Here is a 25,222-nt window from a genome sequence, read left to right as displayed (position 1 = left end):
TTTTTGTAGACATAATTTGCTTCAACATATCAATTTGCTGATATACAATGTCGATGGCATAGCAAATCAGACACCTGAACTCACTCATCTACTTTGCAATAAAAATATAGATATTGCACTAATTAACGAGATTCACCTCAAACCACATATGAAATGGACCATCTCACGTTATAGAATCTTCCGTGAAGACCGACTCCAACAAAGAAAAGGCGGACTTCTGATATTAACAATACAAGGAATCAAGGCGGCAAGAATAGCACTACCCACATTTACATCAATTGAGGCAATTGCAGTTAAGGTGCATACTACTTCACAAGATCTGATATTAATTGCAGCGTATCGGCCTCCTGCTACAGTTCTGGATTATTCAAGACGTACTACAATTGGACACACTGGAACCCAACGTTATTGTTGGAGGCGATCTTAATTCCAAGCATCCTATATGGTATTCCAGAATATCTCATCCATCTGGAAATGTTCTACTCCAAGCGCTTCCATATATATCTGCTCTACTGGACCCTACTTTCTATCCTAGGGGTAGAGGAACACCTGATGTCTTAGACGTACTTTTGAATAAGCTTATAATCAATATCAGTTACATGGTAATATTACTCTTTCATAGGAAGGCAGATTTAATTGTTCCTTGAGTCGTTAAATTAATGCCGTATTGTCCCCATGTCAACACATAGGCGACACAATGACCTAAAAGAAAAATAAGGTCCCTTTTTCCCCACTGGAAAAAAATAGAATAGTCCCTGTCCTACCTCCCCAAGATGCCTGCAGAGGAGATTCGAACCTGGAACTTCAGGGACGGCAAAGTGCAGTGAAATCTTATCAGCAGATATTGTGACTTTGTTTTTGGTGCGGATATCTAATTTCATCCCAGTGTAATAAACTTGTTGAGTCGACGCTAACTTTCATTATGTATATATATATGTATACCCGAACCCTGAGTGTATAAGAACATCATATCTCCGGCTAGGGAAGAGTAAAACTGAATAATGTTCACCGTCACAAAGTAAAATCCGGTACGTTGTAGTCAAGTACGACTCTCAGTTTACCGTAACTGCAACGTTGTGCTGAGGGCCTGTGTGCAGCACTGGGCGTTTCAGAGGTAGTGTGTGAACGTTCTTACGGGTTGATGTGCTGAACGATGCGATTTTCCAACACTTTCGGTTTTGACACTTACAACGTTTACCACTTTTAGTCCTCAATTAATGGTTCATTCCACGTGAAATCAACGAATGAAGAGGCACTTTTCAACCTCACATATTTTGATTCATTTAAAATTTGTCCCACTGGAAGGGTCATCTGACCAAAGTTATAGATCCATATCTTTTGTCTTTCCGAAACCCCAAGCTGCAAAATATGCTATTTCGACCATTTCTTTCAATATCTTGATAACTTTCTATTGAAATATTTTGCCAAACAGGACACCTATAGAAGTGATTTAGATGGCATTGGAAAGGTCTTGAAGGACTATTTCACACGAAATTTGGATGCTTATGCATCGTCATCGTCATCGTCATCGTCATTGTTGCGATCCTAAAATAAGAGCCATATCTGTTATGCAATGTTATGCTCCCACAGAAGAAGCAAATGAAGCAGATAAAGGAAACTTTTATAAAGCAATGAAGGACACCCATAGTAAAATACATAAAAAAGAAACAAATAATAATGGGAAATCTGAATGCTACATTAGGCGACGATAATTCAGGATTGAAATATGTAATGGGAAGACATGGGTTAGGTAAAATGAATGAGAATGGGCAGAATTTTCTGAAAGCAACGACTTAATAATTGGCGGAAGAATCTTCCCACATAAGAATTGTCATAAGCGTACGTGGATTTCTCCAGATTCAAAAACAGAAAATCAAATAGATCATATCATAATAAGATATTAATGGGAAGTTACATCAGACAAAGAGCAAATGGAAGGATGGAAACATTATTTCCAAGAATTATTAAACAGAGAACATCATGTAGGAAATGAAAATCTAGAAGCATCAGAAACTGGTGAGAAGTATGAGATTAAAGGCTTGAAGAAAGTAAACACGCATACTCCTAACTTAGATGAGATTATACTAGAAATTAAACAATTAAAGAAAGGTAAAGCTGTAGGCAAAGATGGAATACCACCGGATATTTTGCTGGCGGATATAGAAACTTCAGCAGCACTTTTATATCCCCTAATATCCCAAATTTGGACAACAGAGAGATATCCAGAAGAATGGAAAACAGGATTGATTATTAAATTGCCAAAGAATTATGATATGATATGGTGTTTTAACTCCACTTTATGCACAGTAAGGCTAATTGGGACTGGACCTACAGTTTAAAGTGGAATTCGAACCACTATGTGCCTCCACCGGGTATCGAACCCGAGACCCTTAGATAACAAGGCGACGACGCTACCACTGCGCCATCGGGGAGGCCAAATTGCCAAAGAAAGGAGATCTTACAAAATGCAGCAACTGGGGAGGAATATCCTTGTTATCAATACCGAGTAATATTATTAAATAGAATAAAGAAACCAATAGAAGAAGCTATAAGCAAGGAAGAGGCAGGATGTCGTTCTAATAGATCGATCATGTTTGTGATCATATAAATACTCTTCGAAATATACTAGAACAGTCAGCAGAATGGAGAACAACACTACATACAGTCCTCATCGACTACCAAAAAGCTTTTGATTCACTAAGTAGGAGCAACATGTGGATGATTCTTCACGAAACAGGTATGCCTAGTAAAATACTAAATCTGATAAGAAACATATATGAAGGAAGCAAGTGTCAAGTTATACACAACAACCAGCTATCAGAACCAAAAACAAATGAAACTGAAGTAAGACAAGGATGTGTGTTAGCGCCAACTTTATGGATATGGAAAGCAATTTGAAAGACAGGCAGTATCTGAATCAAAAGTAGTCGGATTAAAAATAAATGGAAAAAAAATTCAAAATAAATTAGAACAAATGCCACAAAAAAGCAGAAATTGGAAATAGGTAACACAATTGTCGAAGAAGTGGAAAGATTTCAATATCTTGGAGCAATAACAACAAAAAATTGAGGAGCAGAAGAAGATGTGAAAAACAGAATAAACAAAGCCGTTGTAGTTTTCATTCAACTGTATCCAATATGGAAAAGTAAACAAATTGTATTAATAACAAAGCTCAGGATATTTCAAACAAATGTTAAGTCAGTTTTACTATATGGCTGTGAAACTTGGAAGCAAACAAAACAAAAATAGGACACAAACTACAAACATTTGTAAATAGGTGCTTAAGGAGGATCTATAAAGTGGCCTGATAAAATTACAAATGAGAAACTCTGGGATATCACAAATCAGAAACCAATCATACAACAAATACAGAAGGGGAAATGGAAATGGATCGGGCACACCCTGAGAAAACCGGATGGCTCAATAGAAAAGGATGCTTTGGATTGGTACCCCCATAGAGCAGAAAGGAGAGATCGCCCCAGATGTACATGGAGAAGGACAATCGAGCAGGAGCTGCGTGACGTGGTTGGAAGTCAAGAGTTTAGCGAAGAATCGGACAAGATGAAAATGCTTCACGGAGGCCCTATGCTCCACTAGAAGCGACACGAAATAAGTCAAGTATGCATCGTTAGGGTAACAAAAAAGAATCCATGATGTTGTAAATAAAGTTTTGGTAGCCATCTTCTTAAAAACGGGTCTTTTAATTATTTTTTTTAAATATATCTGTATCATAAACTATTACTCAGTAACTGTACAAAATTTTAAAATTGGACGCTAATGGATATCTGAGTTATGCTAGATGTAGGTTAGGATAGGGTAGGGTAGGTTAGGTAATGCATGATAAAATTTTGACAGACCTATTCCTACAATTCAACAGTAAAAGTCTAACAAAAATTAAATTCAATATTGTTTGAATAACGTACATGAAGCTGATGTTCACATTCTCAGTTATTAGAAATACAGGCTGATTCAAAAGTCCAGTCCTATAGGTAACTTCGTTATTAGTTTACATAGCGAAATATAGCAGCACCACATTCATGACCATTCTGTATCACATTATGAGATAATATATAATATATGTAATTTGCATTATTTTCAGAAACATTATATTCTGGTAATAATATTTTCTCCCTAGGCCTTTGAAGAACTAGAGGATTTGCTAGCGAAACACAGCATCTGTATTGCCGTGAAAGAGAAGTTAGTGAAAGATTCAGGCGTTGCAAAGGAAGAGGCATATGACAACATCGTCCAGAAGTTGCTCACAAAACCCAGAGCCAGAGGTAAGTCCACAATTTTATACTGTTTGTAGATGACATTTAATATAACGTTGCATCCCCAATGGCACAGTGGTAGCGTCGTCGCCTTGTAATCAAGGGGTCTCGGGTTCGATACCCGGTGGAGGCGCATAGTGGTTCGGATCCCACTTTAAACTGTAGGTCCAGTCAAGATTATCCTTACTGTACACAAAGTGGACTTAAAACACCATCTCAATAAATTTAATATAACGTCAACTTTGCCGTACGAGAAATTTATCTGAGGGGGAGTTTGTTATTGAATCACTGCTTCAATTTTTGATTATATATGTGTACTTATTTATTAATTATAATAATTAAAAATTACCATCATTAATAAAAAATAATAACCAATTATTGCATGAGTGTCACACATGAATTTTACCATTCGCTAAAACTCACATAAACATAATAATACATTTTTATTCCTGCTTTTTGGTTTATAGATGGTCAGTTATTTATTAATTATAATAATTACAAAAAATGCCATCATTAGCCCCCTCCGCTAAACTAGGATTAATACCCAATTGCAATCCTATGATATATATTGTATATTTTCTAATTCCGTACCAGTTGTGACGAAAGTTGGTGTCGAGCAACTTGCAACGTTCCACCAACTTACCTTATCACAGACTGCCTATAGGGCTACACAAAGCTCTACTCACTTCAGTTCGGTGCGTGGTAAAAGTTTACTCACGTATTCTAGGAGTGGTACAACAGTCGTAGATACACGGACTCTAAATTTCTCAGGAGCCCGTAGCTACATATTTTGACGCCCTGAGCAGAATTTCGCTAAAAGCACCAACATTTTTCGTGCTTCGATAACGTCTTCTTGGGTTTCAGTTTTTGATTGAATTCCACTCATGCACAGAAGGCTAATTGGGACTAGACCTACAGTTTAAAGTTGAATCCGAACCACTATGTGCCTTTACCGCGAATCGAACCCGGCACTCCTTGATACCAAGCAACGACGATACCACTACGCCGTCGGATAGTCCCCATATTTTCTTCTCACATCATGCATTGTGATATTTGCACCCTACAAGTTTTGAAATGAGGAAACAATAACATCATCACTCATCCCCATCTTCGCAAATTAGCTAAAAGTGGCACAAGTCAAATAAAGGAAATCAATCAAATTAATCAAAGCTACAAATAATTGCTCCTATCGAATCTGTGTTTGAATCTCGGAAGTGAATAGCTTACGCTTACAAAAGCCAACAAATTTGCACTGGACGCTCTCACATCGTGCTTATTAAAAAACACCAACGATTTGTAGCATTTGCTCGGCTTTTTGGCAAAGGGGGCGCAGGATTTTTTCTCAGGGGGGATGAGTCACAGAAACTTATTATTATTATTATTATTGACGTAATTACTGCTTTCATTTTTATTTTTTTTAGATTATTATTATTATTAATTACTTATTATTTTTTATTTTAAATCACATAAATTTGTAATTTTCATATTCTGTATATCTATATGCAATTTGCACAACTGTAGATATATTTAACATATTAATTCATGTAGGACAAAAAGCTGTTTTTTAAGTTAGATAGTCAGTGGCGTAGCAAGGGGTGGACGAATTGGGCGACCTCCCGGGGCCTCCCGCCTGTAGGAGCCTCAAGTCCTATGGTGTTGATACGAAAAATTTAATAAATAGAAGTGAGAAATTAAATATGGAAAAAGCTAATTTTTGTGACCAACAAAATTACAACATTCTGTTTTTATACGTGGCCCGTCTAGAAGGTATCCGACGTTTTCCTTTCCCATGTAAAATATCTATGTTAGGTTGGCTACACTCTGCACAGAGGTGAAGGGAACCTTCATGCACGTGCCGGCATGATGCAGTTAGCGAGTGAGGTAGTGCTTCTGTGTAATGACGCATTTCCTTGTGCGCTTGGATGACGGAATGCGTGGAGCAGAGATACTACATCGTTTTGACAGGCGCTTCGGAAGACGAAAACGGAAACAAATTCCAAGGTTCAACAGGCGTTTGGCAATGATTCCATGGGAGTTACCAAATAAAGGACTGATACAACAGCTTCAAAAATGGCCGTACATCGGCGGAGAGAGATCAGCGTTCGGGGAGGCCATCAACAAACTGGGATGCAGAAAACGTTGAAAAAGTGAGATCCTTGATAATGGAAGATCGTTGTTTAGCGATCAGGGTAATTGCTGAAGACATTGGTATTAGCAAACATTATGTGCATTCAATTCTACGATAATTAGTCTTTCTGCTTGGAGAATTTGAAAACAATCATAAAACAATTGCAATCGTTACCCATTACAAAGATGTTCAATTCGGTTCAAGTTGGGGCTTTTTCTTCAAACTTGGAGTCAGTTGACCTTGATGTGCAGTACGCCCCCCCACGCTCAAGCATACCTCATTCGTAATGGGAAGATTGACAACATCCCGTATTACAGAGCCTAATATGCAGTACTGTGAACGTAAAGTCCAAGGACCTAGTTACTACCTACTACCATAGACAAATGACAGAAATACGTGTACTAATATGGTTCGAGAGTTTGTGTATGTTCTGCTCGTTCAGGTGTTTTTTTTTTTTTGCTCTAGCAGAACACCTATGAATTCTGCATGCCATCTAGTGCTTCCCATGCAAACTATATGCTGGTCGAGCAAGAAACTCTCATTGCAGCAATCTACTGTGCAGGCAGGAACTTCGTGTTGATACAGAAAAGGGCCTATTCTAAACTGTTGCCACAGTGGGAAACTTGTTATTTTTTAAAATGTCTTGATGCATGCCAGAGGGAAGCGCGCATGCTTGCATAAGGTAATATTAGTCGCTTCGCTCGCATCATCTTATTGTTTTCTGTAATTCATTGTAAATTACATTGTAAATTGTCGAAGAGATGTGACGACCTCAACGCCTAGTGAGTTGTTCACTGCAGGTAGTCAACCAACAGAGTGAAATGGTCAACATTTTGCTCTGTTTGGATTTACAGAGCTGTCCTGTCATGGCTCTATGAGCGTCCCACAATCAGCAGAAGCGGGGTATGGTTGGTGGACTACAATGTGATCCTCCCAGCTAGATCCGAGGGATCCGCTGACCAACGATAGGTGTGGTCCTCCATTCATATTGGGGGTTAGGCGTAGAGCTGACAAGTCTGCGCTGTAAAAAGACATGTCAAGAAACAGCAATATGAGGAGGCCATGGATGTTCCCAAGGTAAAATATTCCGGAGGTAAAATAGTCCCTATTCGGATCTCCGGGCGGGGATTACTTTGGGAGGTCCCCGGTCTAAGGATGAGATCTACATTTCGAATAAGGATATTAAATTAGGCGCCTGGAATGTTCTAAGCCTTTACCGTCTTGGGGCATTTCAGTGTACAGTTAATGAGATAGTTAAGTATAAATTAGATGTAGTAGCTGTCCTGGACGTTAGGTGGCCAGGAGAAGGGAATTGTAAAAATAAAAATTATACTTTTTTCTATGGTGGTACTGAAAATCATAACTTTGGAACAGGCTTTTCATAAATAATATAATTATCTCGGCTCTTAAAACAGTAGAATTTATTAATGATAGGATATAATATGCAGTTTTACAGGGTAGGTGGTGTAAAATTATTTTAATAAACATACATGCATTAACGGAAGATAAAGATGATAATACTAAAGATGATTTTTATGCAGAGTTAGAACAGGTCTTTGATAAATTTTCTCAGTATGATATGAATATTCTGTTAGGTGACTGTAATGCACAGATTGGCAAAGAAGAGACATTTAAACTCACGATTGGTAAAGGAAGTCTTCATGAATTAAGTAATGATAATGGTATAAGGCTGATTACTTTTGCAACCTCAAAGAATTTAATTGTGAAAAGTACCACTTTTAAACATAAAGATATTCATCAATATACCTGGTCTTCTCCAGATGGTAAAACTCATAATCAGATAGGTCATATTCTCATTGATAAGAAAATGCATACTAGTATAATTGATGTTCGTACACATAGAGGTGCTGACTGTGCCAGTGACCATTATTTAGTAATTGCTAACTGAAGAGATAGACTCGCAGTGTTAAATCATAAGCAACAAAATCTAAAAGTTATAAAATTTAATACAGGAAAATTTGTTGATGAAAGAATTAAGAAAGATTACCAAATTAAACTGTCAAATAGATTTGATGTTTTGCAGGATTTAAATGATGATGAAAATATAAATGAAACAGACGTAAATAAGAATTGGGAGCACATACGTAATGCATAGAATCAGCAGCTAAAGAAAGTATAGGATACCATAAATCAAGAAAAAGTAAGCCATGGTTTGATAATGAATGTCATAATCTAATAGAAATAAGAAATCAGGCTAGACTTAGGTGGTTAAATAACTCTGATGATAGCCAATCTAAGCAATTAGAATAGACTAAAGCGAGAAGTTAACCACACGTTTATTAGTAAAAAAAGAGATTACTTGAAAAGCAAAATTAACGAAATTGAAACAAACAACAAGAACAAAAATATCAGAGATTTATATAAAGGTGTAAATGAATTTAGAAAGGGTTGGCAATCTAAAGTAAACTTGATAAAAGATAAAGACGGTGATTTTCTAGCTGACTCAAGCGATATTCTAAATAGATGGAAGAACTACTTTAATGACCTCTTAAATGTTCATGTACGTAGGAGATAAATGAAATACACACAGCAGAATCTTTAGTTCCAGAACCTAACTTGACTGAAGTTAAAGATGCTATTAAAAGGTTAAAAAAGAATAACAAAGCACCTGGCATTGATTTAATACCAGCTGAGTTAATTAAATATGGTGGAAATTAGTTAATCTGTCAAATTCATAAATTAATTTGTTTGATATGAAATAAAGAAGAAATCCCTCAACAGTGGAAAGAATCCATAATTGTTCCTGTGTTTAAAAAAGGTGATAAAATGAACTGCAATAATTTCTCTACTCTCAACAACATACAAAATATTGTCTAACATTCATTTAACAAGACTAACCCCATATGCTAATGAAATTATAGGTGATTATCAATTTCGATTTAAACGTAACAGAACAGATCAATTACAGATCAAATTTTTCGCATCAGGCAGACACTTGAAAAAATTGGGAATATAATCAAGATGTCCATCAGCTATTCATGGATTTCAAAAAAGCATATGATAAGTTCAAAAGAGATAAATTATATAATATATTAGTAGAGTTTGGAATACCTAAGAAGCTTGTTAGTATGACAAAAATATGCACCAGTGAAACAGAAAGTAATATTCGTGTGGGTATTAATGTGTCTGACAAATTTACAATTCGTGATGTGTTAAAACAAGGAGATGCATTACCTCCATTGCTCTTTAATTTTGCCTTAGAATATGCTGTTAGGAAGGTAAGAGAAACTAAAGAAGGACTAAAATTAAACGGTGTGACTCAGTTGTTATCATATGCAGTTGATGTAGACTTATTAGGAGAAGATGTAAAAACAATTAAGAATAATGCCAAAATATTTTTGAAAACTGCTAAAGAGATAGGTTTGGAAGTTAACAAAGAGGAAACTAAATACGTGGGTCGTTCAAGGAAAAAGTGTTCCTATTTTGCAAAAAAAATATTTCTTAAGTTACAGACAAAAATCAAGTTGCACCAAGTAGCATGGTTCTTTCTCACTTTTCAACATAATTTCCAAGGCGGCACAAGCATTTGCCCCATCGTTGCACAAGTTTTTGAAAGCCATCTGCAAAAAATTCCGGGTCCAAGGAACGAAGAACACTTTTCACGGCTGTCTGAACCTCCAAATCAGTGTGAAATCATTGACCCTGCAGCTGGAACTTCAGTGCAGGAAACAAGGTAAAGTCACTAGGGGCCAAGTCAGGTCTGTAGGGGGTGTGTGGTAACCTTTCCCATTTAATTTCTCGAAGTTTATCCCGTGTTAGTGCTGCCGAATGGGGACGAGCATTCTCATCCAAAAGAATGACACCAGCAGAAAGGAGTCCAGGACGTTTGCGCGTATTGCTTTTTCACTTTCTCCAGTGTTTATCAATAACGTGCAGCATTGATTGTTTTCCCGTTCTTCAAAAACTCTGTGAGCCATATTCCATTGGAATCCCAAAAGACAGTCACAAGAACCTTACCTGCAGATGGTTGAACTTTGAACTTTTTCTTCACAGGGGACGTCGGATGTTTTCATTCCATCGACGTCCGTTTGAATTCTGGAGTGTAGTGATGAACGAAGCTCTCACCCTGCACAATAAGGCAGAGAAAGTTATTTCCTTCCCGGGTCAGATAATCCAGGCAATATGTCATACGCGTCGTGAGATGTTCTGCAGTGAGTTGTCTAGGGACCCAACGCGATGAAACCTTCACGTATACCAATTTTTCGTGAATGATTTTGTGTGCAGTCCCGACGGAAATGTTCAAATAAGCGGCTGCTTCACGAACCTTGATTCGACGGTTGACCACAACCAGTGCATTCACTTTGTCAACCAATGTTGCGTCACTGCCTACAGACGGGCCACCGGACCGATCTTCATCAAATATGCTTGTTTGTCCTTCAGAAAACGATTTGCACCACCTTCGCTCCATTTGCACTGACATTACAAAGTTTCGATAGGAGAAAGACCATTTGCCAACTCATACCGGATCACAGAACGAATCTCTTCTTTACTTCACACCGCCAAAACACGTTGTTCCGCCATGACTCGCTACTCATTATGGCCAGGACACGTTTCTCACTGCATGACTCACGCTAATCACGTGCCGCGCATGCGCGGTAGTCTGCACGAACATTGCATTGTGTGCAAATGTAGAGGAAAGATGACAAAACACATTGCTGGTTTCATTTCATTTATCGGCTTGTACTTTCTCCAAAAAGGAAAAGAGGGGAAGCTTTTTCCTTGAACGACCCTCGTATATGCTTACACGCCGAAGCCAAGTGTTAGGTAATAATCAAAATCTAAATATTGATAACAAATCGTTTGAACCAGTTTCCAAATTAAAATACTTAGGAGTAATATTAACAAATGGAAATTATATTAAAGAGGAAATAAAATGTAGGCTTAATTCAGGAAATGCATGTTACTTCACTCTTCATAAACTTTTGTCTTCTCGTTTAATATCTAAGAAACTAAAAGTTAAAATATAGAAAACAGTAATTTTGCCTGTAGTATTATACGGGTGTGAAACTTGGTCCCTTACATTGAAAGAGAAACATAAATTGAGAATATTTGAAAATAAGATCCTTAGGAAAATCTTTGGACCTAAAATGGATGAGGAGACAGGTGAGTGGAGAAGGTTACATAATTTAGAACTACATAATTTGTATTCATGTCCAGATATTATTAGAATAATTAAATCAAGACGAATTAGGTGGGCAGGCCATGTGGCACGAATGGGAGAGGAAAGAGGAATTTACAGGATTCTTGTCGGGAAAGCTGATGGTAAGAGACCTGTAGGAAGGCCAAGACGAAAATGGAGGGACAACGTTGAGATAGACCTAAAGGAAATTGGTAGGGATGGAAAAGAGTATATAGATCTTGCTCAAAATAGTGACAGATGGAAGGCCTGTGTTGCTTCTGCCATGAACCTTCGGGTTTAAGAAGCCTAGACAGTTAGTTATTTAATTATACGGGAGGATTTAGGCATGTGCAGGGTAGCAGCAGAACTTGTGCCCAAGCTGCTTTCACAGGAACAGCGAGAACTTCGACGTGACGTCCCATAAGACATGCTGGAGACTGTCAACAGTCTTGCAGAGTCTCTCAACACCGTAATAACAGGAGATGATGATGATGATTGGCATTGCTCCATGTGACTTCTGGTTGTTGCCAAACCAAAAATCGCCAATGAAAGGTTCCCGTTTTGACAGCCGAGAGGACATTATGGGCAACGAGACGGCGGAGTTGACAGGCATTCCAAAAGAGGCATTCCAGGAGTGCTTCCAGCAATGGCAGGATGGTTGGGCTAATCGTGTGAAATTCCAAGGGGACTACTTTCAAGTGGATTAGGACGTGAACCATACCTCACTATTGACTTTCCTTTCCCGGTATAAAGTCGGAGACTTTTTAAACAGGCCACGTATGTCTTTAAATTCTAGTTGAACGTTATATACACGTCAAATCAAGGGCGTAACATACAGACAGACTGGCCTTAAGCCTAAGTAGGCTTAAGTAAAAATTATAGTCGTATTTCTCATTGTGACACATTTACGCAAAAATTCTTGCTAACTTTCTTGGATATTTTTACCCTACACTTTTTTTTAAAAAATAAAAAGCACTTTCTCTTGTATTTTCTTCTTTCTCTTTACCTTGCACTCCCGATTTTAATATTTTAACAATAAGGAACAAGTGTGAGATATTTAAATGCTTGCGTTGTTTTCAACGCAAGCCCTCCCCGATGGGGCCCTCCCTGATGGCGTCGCCTTGTAATCAAGGGGTCCAGGGTTTGATACCCGGTGGATGCACATTGCACAATGGTTCGGATCCCAATTTAAACTGTAGGTCTAGTCCCGATTAGCCTTCCCGTGCATAAAGGGACTTAAAACAACAAATCAATGAATCAAAAAACCAAGGAGGATATGGGTAATATTTTCTTCCTTCCTTCCTACAGCTTCAAATTTGAGCTTCCGGAAAAGGGATAAATACATTTTCAGGGTGAATGAAATTATTAAATATCATTTTCGTCAGTAAAGTATTACTATTATTTAAATATGATAATTTGCTGACATATCCCTGAAGATATTGTATCGATTCACATTTAAAGACCAGATGGGGACCTCGCATTCTACTCTCGCCCAGGGCCTCCCAATATGTTGCTACGCCGCTGTAGATAATTATATGTGTTCTTATAGTTATAAACAGATTATAATTGTAAGCTTAAATGCAATCAAACTTCAAATAATAATAATTATAATAATAGCTGCTGTAACTTGCTACCTGTAAGTCACAGAAAACAATATATTATGTTATAAAATATCTCTACAATTTCAGCATTCCAATTATATTTACTCTTTCCATGAATCTCAGAGTGCACCTTGCTTTTTGTCTCTCCTCCGTATTTGGTGTCCGTTACTGTAGGTGGGTGTATCCAGATGACAGTAAATCAGTTTGCGGATTAACGGGAAACACCCCCAGAATTATCCCCTGCAAAAGGAAATTATTCCTATACCTGCCAGGGATGTTTTTGCCCCCAGAAAAGTAAATTGGAATTGAAAGCATATGTAATATGACTATATAATAAACACAATAGAAAAATAATTCCTGCTGAAAAGTATACAGATTTGTAGATTAAGCAAACGACACCATTCTGCAAATGAACAATTCACCAAGCCAACGCACACCAGGCTGTTTTCCACTTAATTTTTCATGGTATATTGTTGACATTTAACATGTCTTAAAGTGTTCGCAAGAAATTTGTAGGTAGCTTAGATGAACATTAAATGTGAACTTGGAAATATAAATTTTGTGTTACTATAGCTCTTTTCCAGTCTTACGGCGGGCGCCCTAGAAGAGTAGAAGCGACCAATCGATAAGAAACACACCAGCCTGTAGAACGAGGTTCACGTAGTACCTTTTTCCACCGCGTCGTATCTATCGGCGACAATGCTGTTGTCTGGTTGGTCTGCGACGTAATTCCCGCTTCCCACTTCCCTTGCCAGAAATAAGACCGGCCGCCGTAAGAGTGGAAAAGACCTTTAGTTCGATAGCTCTTTTTGTGTATGAGTGTAGGCTTTATTGGAAAATCAATACTCTAAATGTGTCTATAGTACGTCAAACTAAGACACATAATTAGGTAAATAAGTAAAACTAAACTAAATTTTTAGTTAAATTACAAATAAATTATAACAAAATTACAAAAACTAGAAATCTCCAAACCAATAAATATAATACTTTTTTATAAAGTTATAAGCAATATATTAACCATTTAATGACCTGCGTTTAAACCAATGATCAAAGGTACTTAGAACTATGAGGCAATAGCTTAGTTTACTGCCTGGTAACATATACAAATTTGAATACCCAGAAACTCCTACCTCTCAAAATAAAAACACAAATACGTTACTGAGTGGGCAACCCCTCCTACCCGGCCCTCCCAAGCAAAAAGCTTAATTAGCACAATGTCGTAAATGGTGTAGCGATTACAGTTATCGGTAATGTCTGGTAGAGCTCGCGATGTGCGAAGAAAATTCCCACCCGAAGCATCTAAAATAAAACGAAAGGTTGATAGAGCAGAATAATAGCTTATGTGAGTCACATATGAAATATTCGAAAACGAATGCAAGGAAAGGTGTTGCAACAGACGTTAACATACAGTGCAGAAACGGATCCAAATAATAATCATTTGATCTTGGAAGAAAATTACAATCAAGATTGCTTAACACTAGTTTACTCATAATGTGCGAGAAACGTACTTACCTGAGGGGTGTGGGAGGGGGCTCACAGTCCCGCACTTTTTTATCACTAAAATTCAAGAAATAATTTTGTTTTTCAATCACTGCTTTCACTGTTGATCATATATGTTGTAAAAAATTACTAACTAAACTAACTCTCTAGGCTTCTTAAACCCGAACGTTCATGGCTGCAGCAACACAGGCCTTCCATCTTTCCCTATCTTGAGCAAGATCTATATACTCTTTTCCATCCCTACCAATTTCCCTTAGGTCTATCTCAACGTTGTCCTTCCATCTTCGTCTTGGCCTTCCTACAGGTCTCTTACCATCAGATTTACCAACAAGAATCCTGTAAACTCCTCTTTCCTCTCCCATTCGTGCCACATGGCCTGCCCACCTAAGTCTTCTTGATTTAATTATTCTAATAATATCTGGACATGAATACAAATTATGTAGTTCTAAATTATGTAACCTTCTCCACTCACCTGTCTCCTCATCCCTTTTAGGTCCAAAGATTTTCCTAAGGATCTTATTTTCAAATACTTTCAATTTATGTTCTTCTTTCAATGTAACGGACCAAGTTTCACATCCATATAATACTACAGGCAAAATTACTATTTTGTATATTTTAACTTTTAGTTTCTTAGATATTAAACGAGAAGACAAAAGTTTATGAAGAGAGAAGTAACATGCATTTCCTGAATTAAGCCTACTTTTTATTTCCTCTTTAATATAATTTTCATTTGTTAATATTACTCCTAAGTATTTGAATTTGGAAACTGGTTCAAACGAGTTGTTATCAATAATTAGATTTTGATTATTACCTAACACTTGGTTTCGGCCTGTAATCATATATTTAGTTTTCTCTTTGTCAACTTCCAAACCTATCTCTTTAGCAGTTTTGAAAAATATTTTAGCATTATTCTTAATTGTATTCACATCATCCCCCAGTAAGTCTACATCATCTGCATATGCTAACAACTGAGTCACACCATTTAATTTTAGTCCTTCTTTAGTTTCTTTTACCTTCCTAACAGCATATTCTAAGGCAAAATTAAAGAGCAATGGAGATAGGGCATCTCCTTGTTTTAACCCATCATGAATTGTAAATTTGTCGGACATATTATTACCCACACGAATTTTACTTTCTGTTCCACTGGTGCATATTTTTATCATACTATCAAGCTTCTTAGGTATTCCAAACTCTACTAATATATTATATAATTTATCTCTTTTGACCGAATCATATGCTTTTTTGAAATCAATGAATAGCTGATGGACATTTTGATTATATTCCCACTTTTTTTCAAGTGTCTGTCTGATGTGAAAAATTTGATCTGTAGTTGATCTGTTACGTTTAAATCCACATTGATAATCACCTATAATTTCATTAGCATATGGTGTTAGTCTTGTTAAAAGAATGTTAGACAATATTTTGTATGTTGTTGAGAGTAGAGAATTCTACGGTAATTATTGCAGTTCATTTTATCACCTTTTTTAAACACAGGAACAATTATGGATTCTTTCCACTGTTGAGGGATTTCTTCTTTATTCCATATTAAACAAATTAATTCATGAATTTGACATATTAATGAATTTCCACCATATTTAATTAAGTCAGCTGGTATTAAATCAATGCCAGGTGCTTTGTTATTCTTTAGCCTTTTAATAGCATCTTTAACTTCAGTTAAGTTAGGTTCTGGAACTAAAGGTTCTGCTGTGTGTACTTCATTTACTTCTGATTTATCTCCTACATGGACATTTCAAAGGTCATTAAAGTAGTTCTTCCATCTATTTAGAATATCGTTTGGGTCAGCTAGAAAATCACCGTCTTTATCTTTTATCAAGTTTACTTTAGGTTGCCAACCCTTTATAAACTCATTTACACCTATATATAAATCTCTGATATTTTTATTTTCGCTGTTTGTTTCAATTTCGTTAATTTTCCTTTTCAAGTAATCTCTTTTTTAACTTCTAAACGTGCGGTTAACTTCTCGCTTTATTCTATTGTAATTGTTTAGATTTGTATCATCAGAGTTATTTAACCACCTAAGTCCAGCCTGATTTCTTATTTCTATTAGATTATGACATTCATTATCAAACCATGGCTTACTTTTTCTCGGTTTCTGATATCCTATACTTTCTTTTGCTGCTGATTCTATTGCATTACGTATGTGCTCCCAATTCTTATTTACGTCTGTTTCATTTATATTTTCATCATCATTTAAATCCTGCACAACATCAAATCTATTTGACAATTTAATTTGGTAATCTTTCTTAATTCTTTCATCAACAAATTTTCCTGTATCAAATTTTATAACTTTTAGATTTTGTTGCTTATGATTTATCACTGCGAGTCTTTCTCTTAATTTAGCAATTACTAAATAATGGTCACTGGCACAGTCAGCACCTCTATGTGTACGAACGTCAATTATACTAGTATGCCTTCTCTTATCAATGAGAATATGATCTATCTGATTATAAGTTTTACCATCTTTGCCAATCTGTGCATTACAGTCACCTAACAGAATTTTCATATCATACTGAGAAAATTTATCAACGACCTGTTCTAACTCTATATGTTGTATTAATTATTATAATTTATATTTATTACTTATAATAATTCCAAAAATTACCATCGTTAGTGAAAAATAACCATTTATTGCATGAGTGTCACATTCACTAAAACTCACAAAGAACATAATCATTTTTCATTAATGATTTTTGTTTATTGAGGTGTAGTTGTTTATTAATTATAATAATTTCATAAATTATCATCATTGACAGCCAATTGTACATGTCACTGACACGAGTGTCTCTAAAGACACGCATTTAGAGGGTGTGCCTAAAGGGAATTCTACCTCCAACTTACTTTACATTTATGTTCTCATGAACATAGGTAATACAGAAATATTGAGAACACCCTTTGGCAAAAATGTAATTTATTTTCAATTTTTTATACAGGGTTGTAAAATCGAAAAAAAAAATTAGAAGTGGTGGCCCCTTGGTTAAGCTAGGTTTAAATTACTTCCAAAATATAGAAAGAACGAATCAACTCAAAGAATTGGCTCAAAAATATGTAGGAACATATAAAGAAAACACAATGTTAATCCTAATATTAACACCTAATCATTAACTATTATTATTATTATTATTATTATTATTATTATCAAAGTTATAAATATTCTGATGACAAATTATGCCTTATGTTTTTGTATCGATTCACACTGAGATTTCAAATTTAACGATTCGTTGGGGCCCTCACATTGATGTGATCCATATTTTATGTGACGTCACCACTTAAAAAAATACTTTTTGTAAAAAAGGAAGCGTAATTTGTGTGTTATTATACATCAATTGCACCTTGATTGTAATGTCTCGTGTTTAATATTTTTTTTTATTTTATGTTGTATTTTGAACAATTCAATGTCATCTATATGTTGAGAAATATTTTGTGTAGATTTTGTTTGTAAACTTATGTAGATGTCTCTTTTGTTTGTAGCATGATTTTGTAATTAGCAAGTGACTCATCTGTGCTTAATCTGTAATCTTGAAAAATAGTCAAAAGCGAGGATTTCCCATTAGAAATGGACATTAGCAGCAGATCCTCGGTGTTAGTACATACATCTTGGTGTGGTATTTCCGTGTATAATAAGGTGGAGTGAAAATATAGGGCAATTTTTTTTTTCAAAAAATGAAGATGCCTGTAGTGGGAAACGTTGTGTTATTATACAGTTAATTAACCCTAACTATTTCAGAAAAAAAGAATTGATTTTTAGTGGTGCCCCAGGGTCACTGAAGATTTCATATTGAAAATCGGCATTTACTCACCGAAAATTATAACTTTTTATTTATTTTCCTAAATTGAAACACAGAATACCCTGTTTCCTAAGTAAACAAGTGCAAAAAATAGATATTTGAATACAACCATAAAGTTGTGCTACCGAAATACATAAAATAAACTACCCAAGTACCCATTAGTATCTAAAATATGTAACAATGTTAAACTTTTACATTTACATATAACCCAATATCGAAATACTAATTACTTTTAAAACTTATAGTTTTTCTTAATGTAAAATGTTTTCATCAATGCTCTTGACTTGATAGTTGAAAAGATAAATCCATATCTTTGCACTGGAGTATATACCATCACCACAAAGGTCACAAGAGTTGTCAAACTATTTGAGGGTTTATCAGTCGATACACACAACCTTAGCAGTCCTGAAGCTGTTGTTAGCCACCTAGAATGGTTTAATGGGCCTGGTTTGCGATTCGCTAATTCATCACTGCAGTGTCCATTTGTTACACTAATACACCAATTATAGAGATACCTCTGATTAGTACTTAAGTCTTCAAAGTCAACATTCCCAACAAGCTGACAAGGAGAAGAAACATTTATTGGATCGAATTGCACAAGAGGTTGTTTCTCGCAAGTTTGTACAGCTTTTCCCATTTCCCCAGAAAAAAATATTTTGGACCAGTTGTGAATCCATCAATTTTCTGAAAGAGATGGCGCAGTGGGAGTTCATTTATATGCAGCAAACAAATAAGCCACAGGAGGGGTCTACCAAGTTCTTTTTTGAGTAAAACAATAACTCCTCCTTTGTTTCCTGTATTCACATTTGTACCATCACATCCAACTGCTAAAAGATCGTCCATACTTCTTTCCTTCCTAGCACAGAAGCTCAAGATCTCATTTTTTATAGTGGTACAGTGACGTGTCCTATATACTTGGAATTTGGCTCCTGGACTAAAGTCACATGCTCTTCTGTTACGACGCGACCATAATTTTTCACTAATCTCTTCTGATTAATTCTTCTCTGGTCCTTCCTGCCATCAAAATACAATCCAGTCAGAGTATCCAAACTATCAGCAGTTGTTTTCCTCACTTTGCTTCTTTCCCTTCTAACCTTGCTCCCATCTATCTTTTTAGAAACATCTGCATCACTAATAACACCTACATCTTGAAGAACTGCACTAGCAATTTTAGCTGCACTTCTGTCAGATATGCGATGTCTGTCACACTCTCTAGCAAAATTCTTAAGAGGCAACCGCATTTGAGCTTCGTTTGAGGTTAATGAGGAATTCGCTGAAGTGGAGGGTATTTGCGATTTGGTTTTAAGTACTTTACTCGTGTCGCTGTCAGTATCTCAACCTTCTTCCTCCAGTTCAATTGATGGACTTGATTGAGGACTACTAGTAGCAGCATTGACACTACAGCTTGACAAATGTTTCTGAAGTCTTGCTTCTTCCATAGCTTTTCTTGCTTGCTTCTTCTGCAATTCTTTGGATTTTTGTAAATCAGTTTTTCCAATGAACATTTTTCTCGTTGTTCTTTGATCCAAAAGAAATTATCTTTCTTGAATAGGTACTTTCTTCTCTCTAGAACAAACTCAGGTTGAAAAGTCTTTACACTTCCAACACGATATATCAAATAATGTAGAGTTAGCATGTGAGCAATACAATGCAATTTTATCTTCTGGTTTTCTTCATTTTGTCTACGCTTAAAGGGCTTTAAGAGATTTCGATAGTGTTCGTGAGTTTTTTTACTTTTGCAACGACTTGCTGATGTGACACTGATGGCAATGAAGCTTTCATCAAAATTCCTACCACTTGGTGAGAAACTCTTTCACTAATTTCTGAAACATGAGGTTCCTGAGTTTTTCTCATTTTGCTTTTAAAGGCGGATATGAAGATATAATTTCATCACATCCAGAATTCTCCATGTATCTTTCAATACGCTAAAATAAGTGGAAATATGAAAACTTAGGAGGGCTTGAGGCACCAGAAGAAATTGACCTAGAGAGCTGATTTTTTTTATTTGACTATCTGATACCAAAATTCAACTATCTTGACTACAGGCAATTCGAAATTCAAGAAAAAAAAATTCACTACATCCTAGTGTATAGCTAGACCTTTGCGACCGTAGATACGCGGGGAACAAACGCCAAATAACCTCAAAATATTTCAATTCAGGATAATATCACCAAACTTTGGGGCTTGACTAAATACATATCAAAGACTATAAATCAGCTGGCTGGGAGACAACCTTAAAAATGATTACGTTACGCGCAGTGTCATTAAAATGGCCGCCCAGCCAGCAGCTCCTTTCAAGTTGAATATCTCTGAAACTACCGAACGGATTTAATGAAACAAGTCTTATTTTAAAGAATTCGTTTTTAACTAAAAGAAAGTTTATTACACACTTTGCCGTAAATTCATTAGTTTTCTATAGAGTTCGAATTATGATATTTTTCCATTTTTCTTGATTTTAATTTCATTTTTGTTATTTAGCGTATCTTTTCTGCCACTTTTGGCTAATTACGATGAAGATGAGTGATGATATGATGAAACTGACGAGACTGATGAACTCACGAAAAACATCTCAAAGCTGGCCGGGATTCGAATCCGGGACCTTCCATGTAACTTGTAATTTCCTTGGAGGCACAATGCGACAAATTAGTCATCATGAAATAAATTCGTTCTGTGCCAAACTGACAACAAACAACCTCTCATTGCAGCAACAGGAAGTGGCTATAATTCAACAAGTGAACATTTCAGTGAATATCATAAATATGAACCTCTCTCATCACATGTTTGTTGAGAAATTAACCTTACCTTTGAAGGAGATGTTCATAATGGAATTCCAAAAGGGACGGAATGTGTCTAACACGTGCAGCTATTTAACATTGTTCGTGAAGATGTGTGTGCGATTATAAAAGGTTTAATAAGTCTTTTAAAGAATACGTTTACTTTGTTTCTAAGAAATCACTACTGGTTTTAAGAATGGTATTAGAAGGAACATCTAAAGGAAACCCGATTACCAGCAAGAAAACATTCTATGCAGAATGAGATAAAATAAAAGTTGCAGCACTGACCATTGCATAGTTCATTAGAGACAACTAGCTGTTCAATTCAGGAGTCACAACGTAGATCTAAAAACACCTCTACCTCTACACTTTTAGCGCGGAGAGCTTTGGATCCAACGCGAAGACCACCTTCATGGTGGTGACCCTCTGTTGCTGCGTTTCCCTACTAAGGAACTCTCGACCAAACAACCAATTAGGCCTACTGCTTCGGCAAGAAACGGCAACATTAAAATTCCCCCTCCCCAAAGCAGCCAGCAGGGGAACAGGCGTATTTCCAAATAACCGTCTGCGATGTGATTGCACACCGGTTGGTACGATTATAGGATTCTAGGATTGACATTTCGCAACCGAACCGGAATAAAAAAGCTCATTGACAAAATTCATCACATTGATATTTGTGTATCATACTGTATAAAAAAGTTCAAGTAGAAAAATGATTGCCGGTGTTGGGCTAACTAACTACTAACTAACTCTCTAGCCTTCTTAAACCCGAAGGTTCATGGCAGAAGCAACACAGGCCTTCCATCTTTCCCTATCTTGAGCAAGTTCTATATACTCTTTTCCATCCCTAGCGATTTCCCTTAGGTCTATCTCAACGTTGTCCTTCCATCTTCGTCTTGGCCTTCCTACAGGTCTCTTACCATCAGGTTTCCCAACAAGAATCCTTTAAACTCCTCTTTCCTCTCCCATTCGTGCCACATGGCCTGCCCACCTAAGTCTTCTTGATTTAATTATTCTAATAATATCTGGACATGAATACAAATTATGTAGTTCTAAATTATGTAACATTCTCCAATCACCTGTCTCTTCATCCCTTTTAGGTCCAAAGATTTTCCCAAGGATCTTATTTTCAAATACTCTCAATTTATGTTCCTCTTTCAATGTAAGGGACCAAGTTTCACATCCATATAATACTACAGGCAAAATTACTGTTTTGTATATTTTAACTTTTAGTTTCTTAGATATTAAACGAGAAGACAAAAGTTTATGAAGAGAGAAGTAACATGCATTTCCTGAATTAAGCCTACTTTTTATTTCCTCTTTAATATAATTTTCATTTGTTAATATTTGAATTTGGAAACTGGTTCAAACGAGTTGTTATCAATAATTAGATTTTGATTATTACCTAACACTTGGTTTCGGCCTGTAAGCATGTATTTAGTTTTCTCTTTGTTAACTTCCAAACCTATCTCTTTAGCAGTTTTGAAAAATATTTTAGTATTATTCTTAATTGTATTCACATCATCCCCCAGTAAGTCTACATCATCTGCATATGCTAACAACTGAGTCACACCATTTAATTTTAGTCCTTCTTTAGTTCATTTTAACTTCCTTACAGCATATTCTAAGGCAAAATTAAAGAGCAATGGAGATAATGCATCTCGTTGTTTTAACCCATCGTGAATTGTAAATTTGTCAGACATATTAATACCCACACGAATTTTACTTTCTGTCTCACTGGTGCATATTTTTATCATACTATCAAGCTTCTTAGGTATTCCAAACTCTACTAATATATTATATAATTTATCTCTTTTGACCGAATCATATGCTATTTTGAAATCAATGAATAGCTGATGGACATTTTGATTATATTCCCACTTTTTTTCAAGTGTCTGTTTGATGTGAAACATTTGATCTGTAGTTGATCTGTTACGTTTAAATCCACATTGATAATCACCTATAATTTCATTAGCATATGGTGTTAGTCTTGTTAAAAGAATGTTAGACAATATTTTGTATGTTGTTGAGAGTAGAGAAATTCCACGGTAATTATTGCAGTTCATTTTATCACCTTTCTAAACACAGGAACAATTATGGATTCTTTCTACTGTTGAGGGATTTCTTCTTTATTCCATATTAAACAAATTAATTTATGAATTTGACATAGTAATGAATTTCCACCATATTTAATTAACTCAGCTGGTATTAAATCAATGCCAGGTGCTTTGTTATTCTTTAGCCTTTTAATAGCATCTTTAACTTCAGTCAAGTTATGTTCCGGAACTAAAGGTTCTACTGTGTGTACTTCATTTACTTCTGATTTATCTCCTACATGGACATTTCAAAGGTCATTAAAGTAGTTCTTCCATCTATTTAGAATATTGCTTGTGTCAGCTAGAAAATCACCGTCTTTATCTTTTATCATGTTTACTTTAGGTTGCCACCCCTTTCTAAAGTAATTTATACCTTTATATAAATCTCTGATATTTCTATTTGTGCTCTTTTTTTTTCAATTTCGTTAATTTTGCTTTTCAAATAATCTCTTTCTTTACTTCTAAACGTGCGGTTAACTTTTCGCTTTATTCTATTATAATTGTTTAGATTTGTATCATCAGAGTTATTTAACCACCTAAGTCTTGCCTGATTTCTTATTTCTATTAGATTATGACATTCATTATCAAACCATGGCTTACTTTTTCTCGGTTTCTGATATCCTATACTTTCTTTAGCTGCTGATTTAATTGCATTACGTATGTGCTCCCAATTCTTATTTATGTCTGTTTCATTTATATTTTCATCATAATTTAAATCCTGCAAAACATCAAATCTATTTGACAGTTTAATTTGGTAATCTTTCTTAATTCTTTCATGAGTAAACTTTCCTGTATCAAATTTTAGAACTTTCAGATTTTGTCACTGAGAGTCTTTCTCTTAATTTAGCAATTACTAAATAATGGTAACTGGCACAGTCAGCACCTCTATGTGTACGAACGTCAATTATACTAGTATGCCTTATCTTATCAATGACAATTTGATTTATCTGATTATGAGTTTTACCATCTGGAGAAGACCCGGTATATTTATGGATATCTTTATGTTTAAAAGTGGTACTTTTCACAATTAAATTCTTTGAGGTTGCAAAAGTAATCAGCCTTATACCATTATCATTACTTAATTCATGAAGACTTCCTTTACCAATCGTGAGTTTAAATGTCTCTTCTTTGCCAATCTGTACATTACAGTCACCTAACAGAATATTCATATCATACTGAGAAAATTTATCAAAGACCTGTTCTAACTCTGTATAAAAATCATCTTTAGTATTATCATCTTTATCTTCCGTTAATGCATGTATGTTTATTAAAATAATCTTACACCACCTACCCTGTAAAACTGCATATTATATCCTATCATTAATAAATTCTACTGTTTTAAGAGCCGAGATAATTCTTTTATTTATGAAAAAGCCTGTTCCAAAATTATGATTTTCAGTACCACCATAGAAAAAAGTATAATTTTTAGTTTTACAATTCCCTTCTCCTGGCCACCTAACTTCCTGGACAGCTACTACATCTAATTTATACTTAACTATCTCATTAACTGTACACTGAAATGCCCCAGGCCGGTAAAGGCTCAGAACATTTCAGGCGTCTAATTTAATATCCTTATTCCTAATGTAGATCTTATCCTTAATCCAAGGACCTCCCAAAGTAGTCCCCACCCGGAGACCATGGCCTTACATTGCTGTTTCTTGGCATTTTTTTTACAGTGCAGAGTTGTCAGCTATACGCCTAACCCCCAATATGAATGGAGGAACTACTACACAAGACAAACATAAACACATTAGACAGCACAATTACTACACAAGACGAGGACAAACACATTAGACAGCACAACTACTACACAAAACACACACAAACACATCACAACTATAAGACAATATATACACAAACACACCACAACTACTACACAATATAAACATAAACAAAGTACACACCA

General features: G+C 35.7%; 1 protein-coding gene across 1 annotated transcript in view; it reads left to right on the top strand.

Moving 5' to 3' along the window:
* The window catches only part of mtt (mangetout), a 390,272-nt gene that overhangs the window by 116,233 nt on the left and 248,817 nt on the right, over nt 1-25,222 (top strand). Inside the window, exon 4 of the mRNA XM_083135134.1 lies at nt 4,136-4,280. Within this exon, the coding sequence (XP_082991260.1) occupies nt 4,136-4,280 (145 nt within the window). The remainder of the gene's footprint in view (nt 1-4,135; nt 4,281-25,222) is intronic.

This window comes from Lepisma saccharinum, chromosome 14, assembly GCF_977018435.1.
Source record: "Lepisma saccharinum chromosome 14, izLepSacc3.1, whole genome shotgun sequence".
Classification (NCBI taxonomy): domain Eukaryota; kingdom Metazoa; phylum Arthropoda; class Insecta; order Zygentoma; family Lepismatidae; genus Lepisma; species Lepisma saccharinum.
Note: the sequence above shows the minus strand (reverse complement) of the source record. Positions and strands in the feature narration are given on the sequence as shown.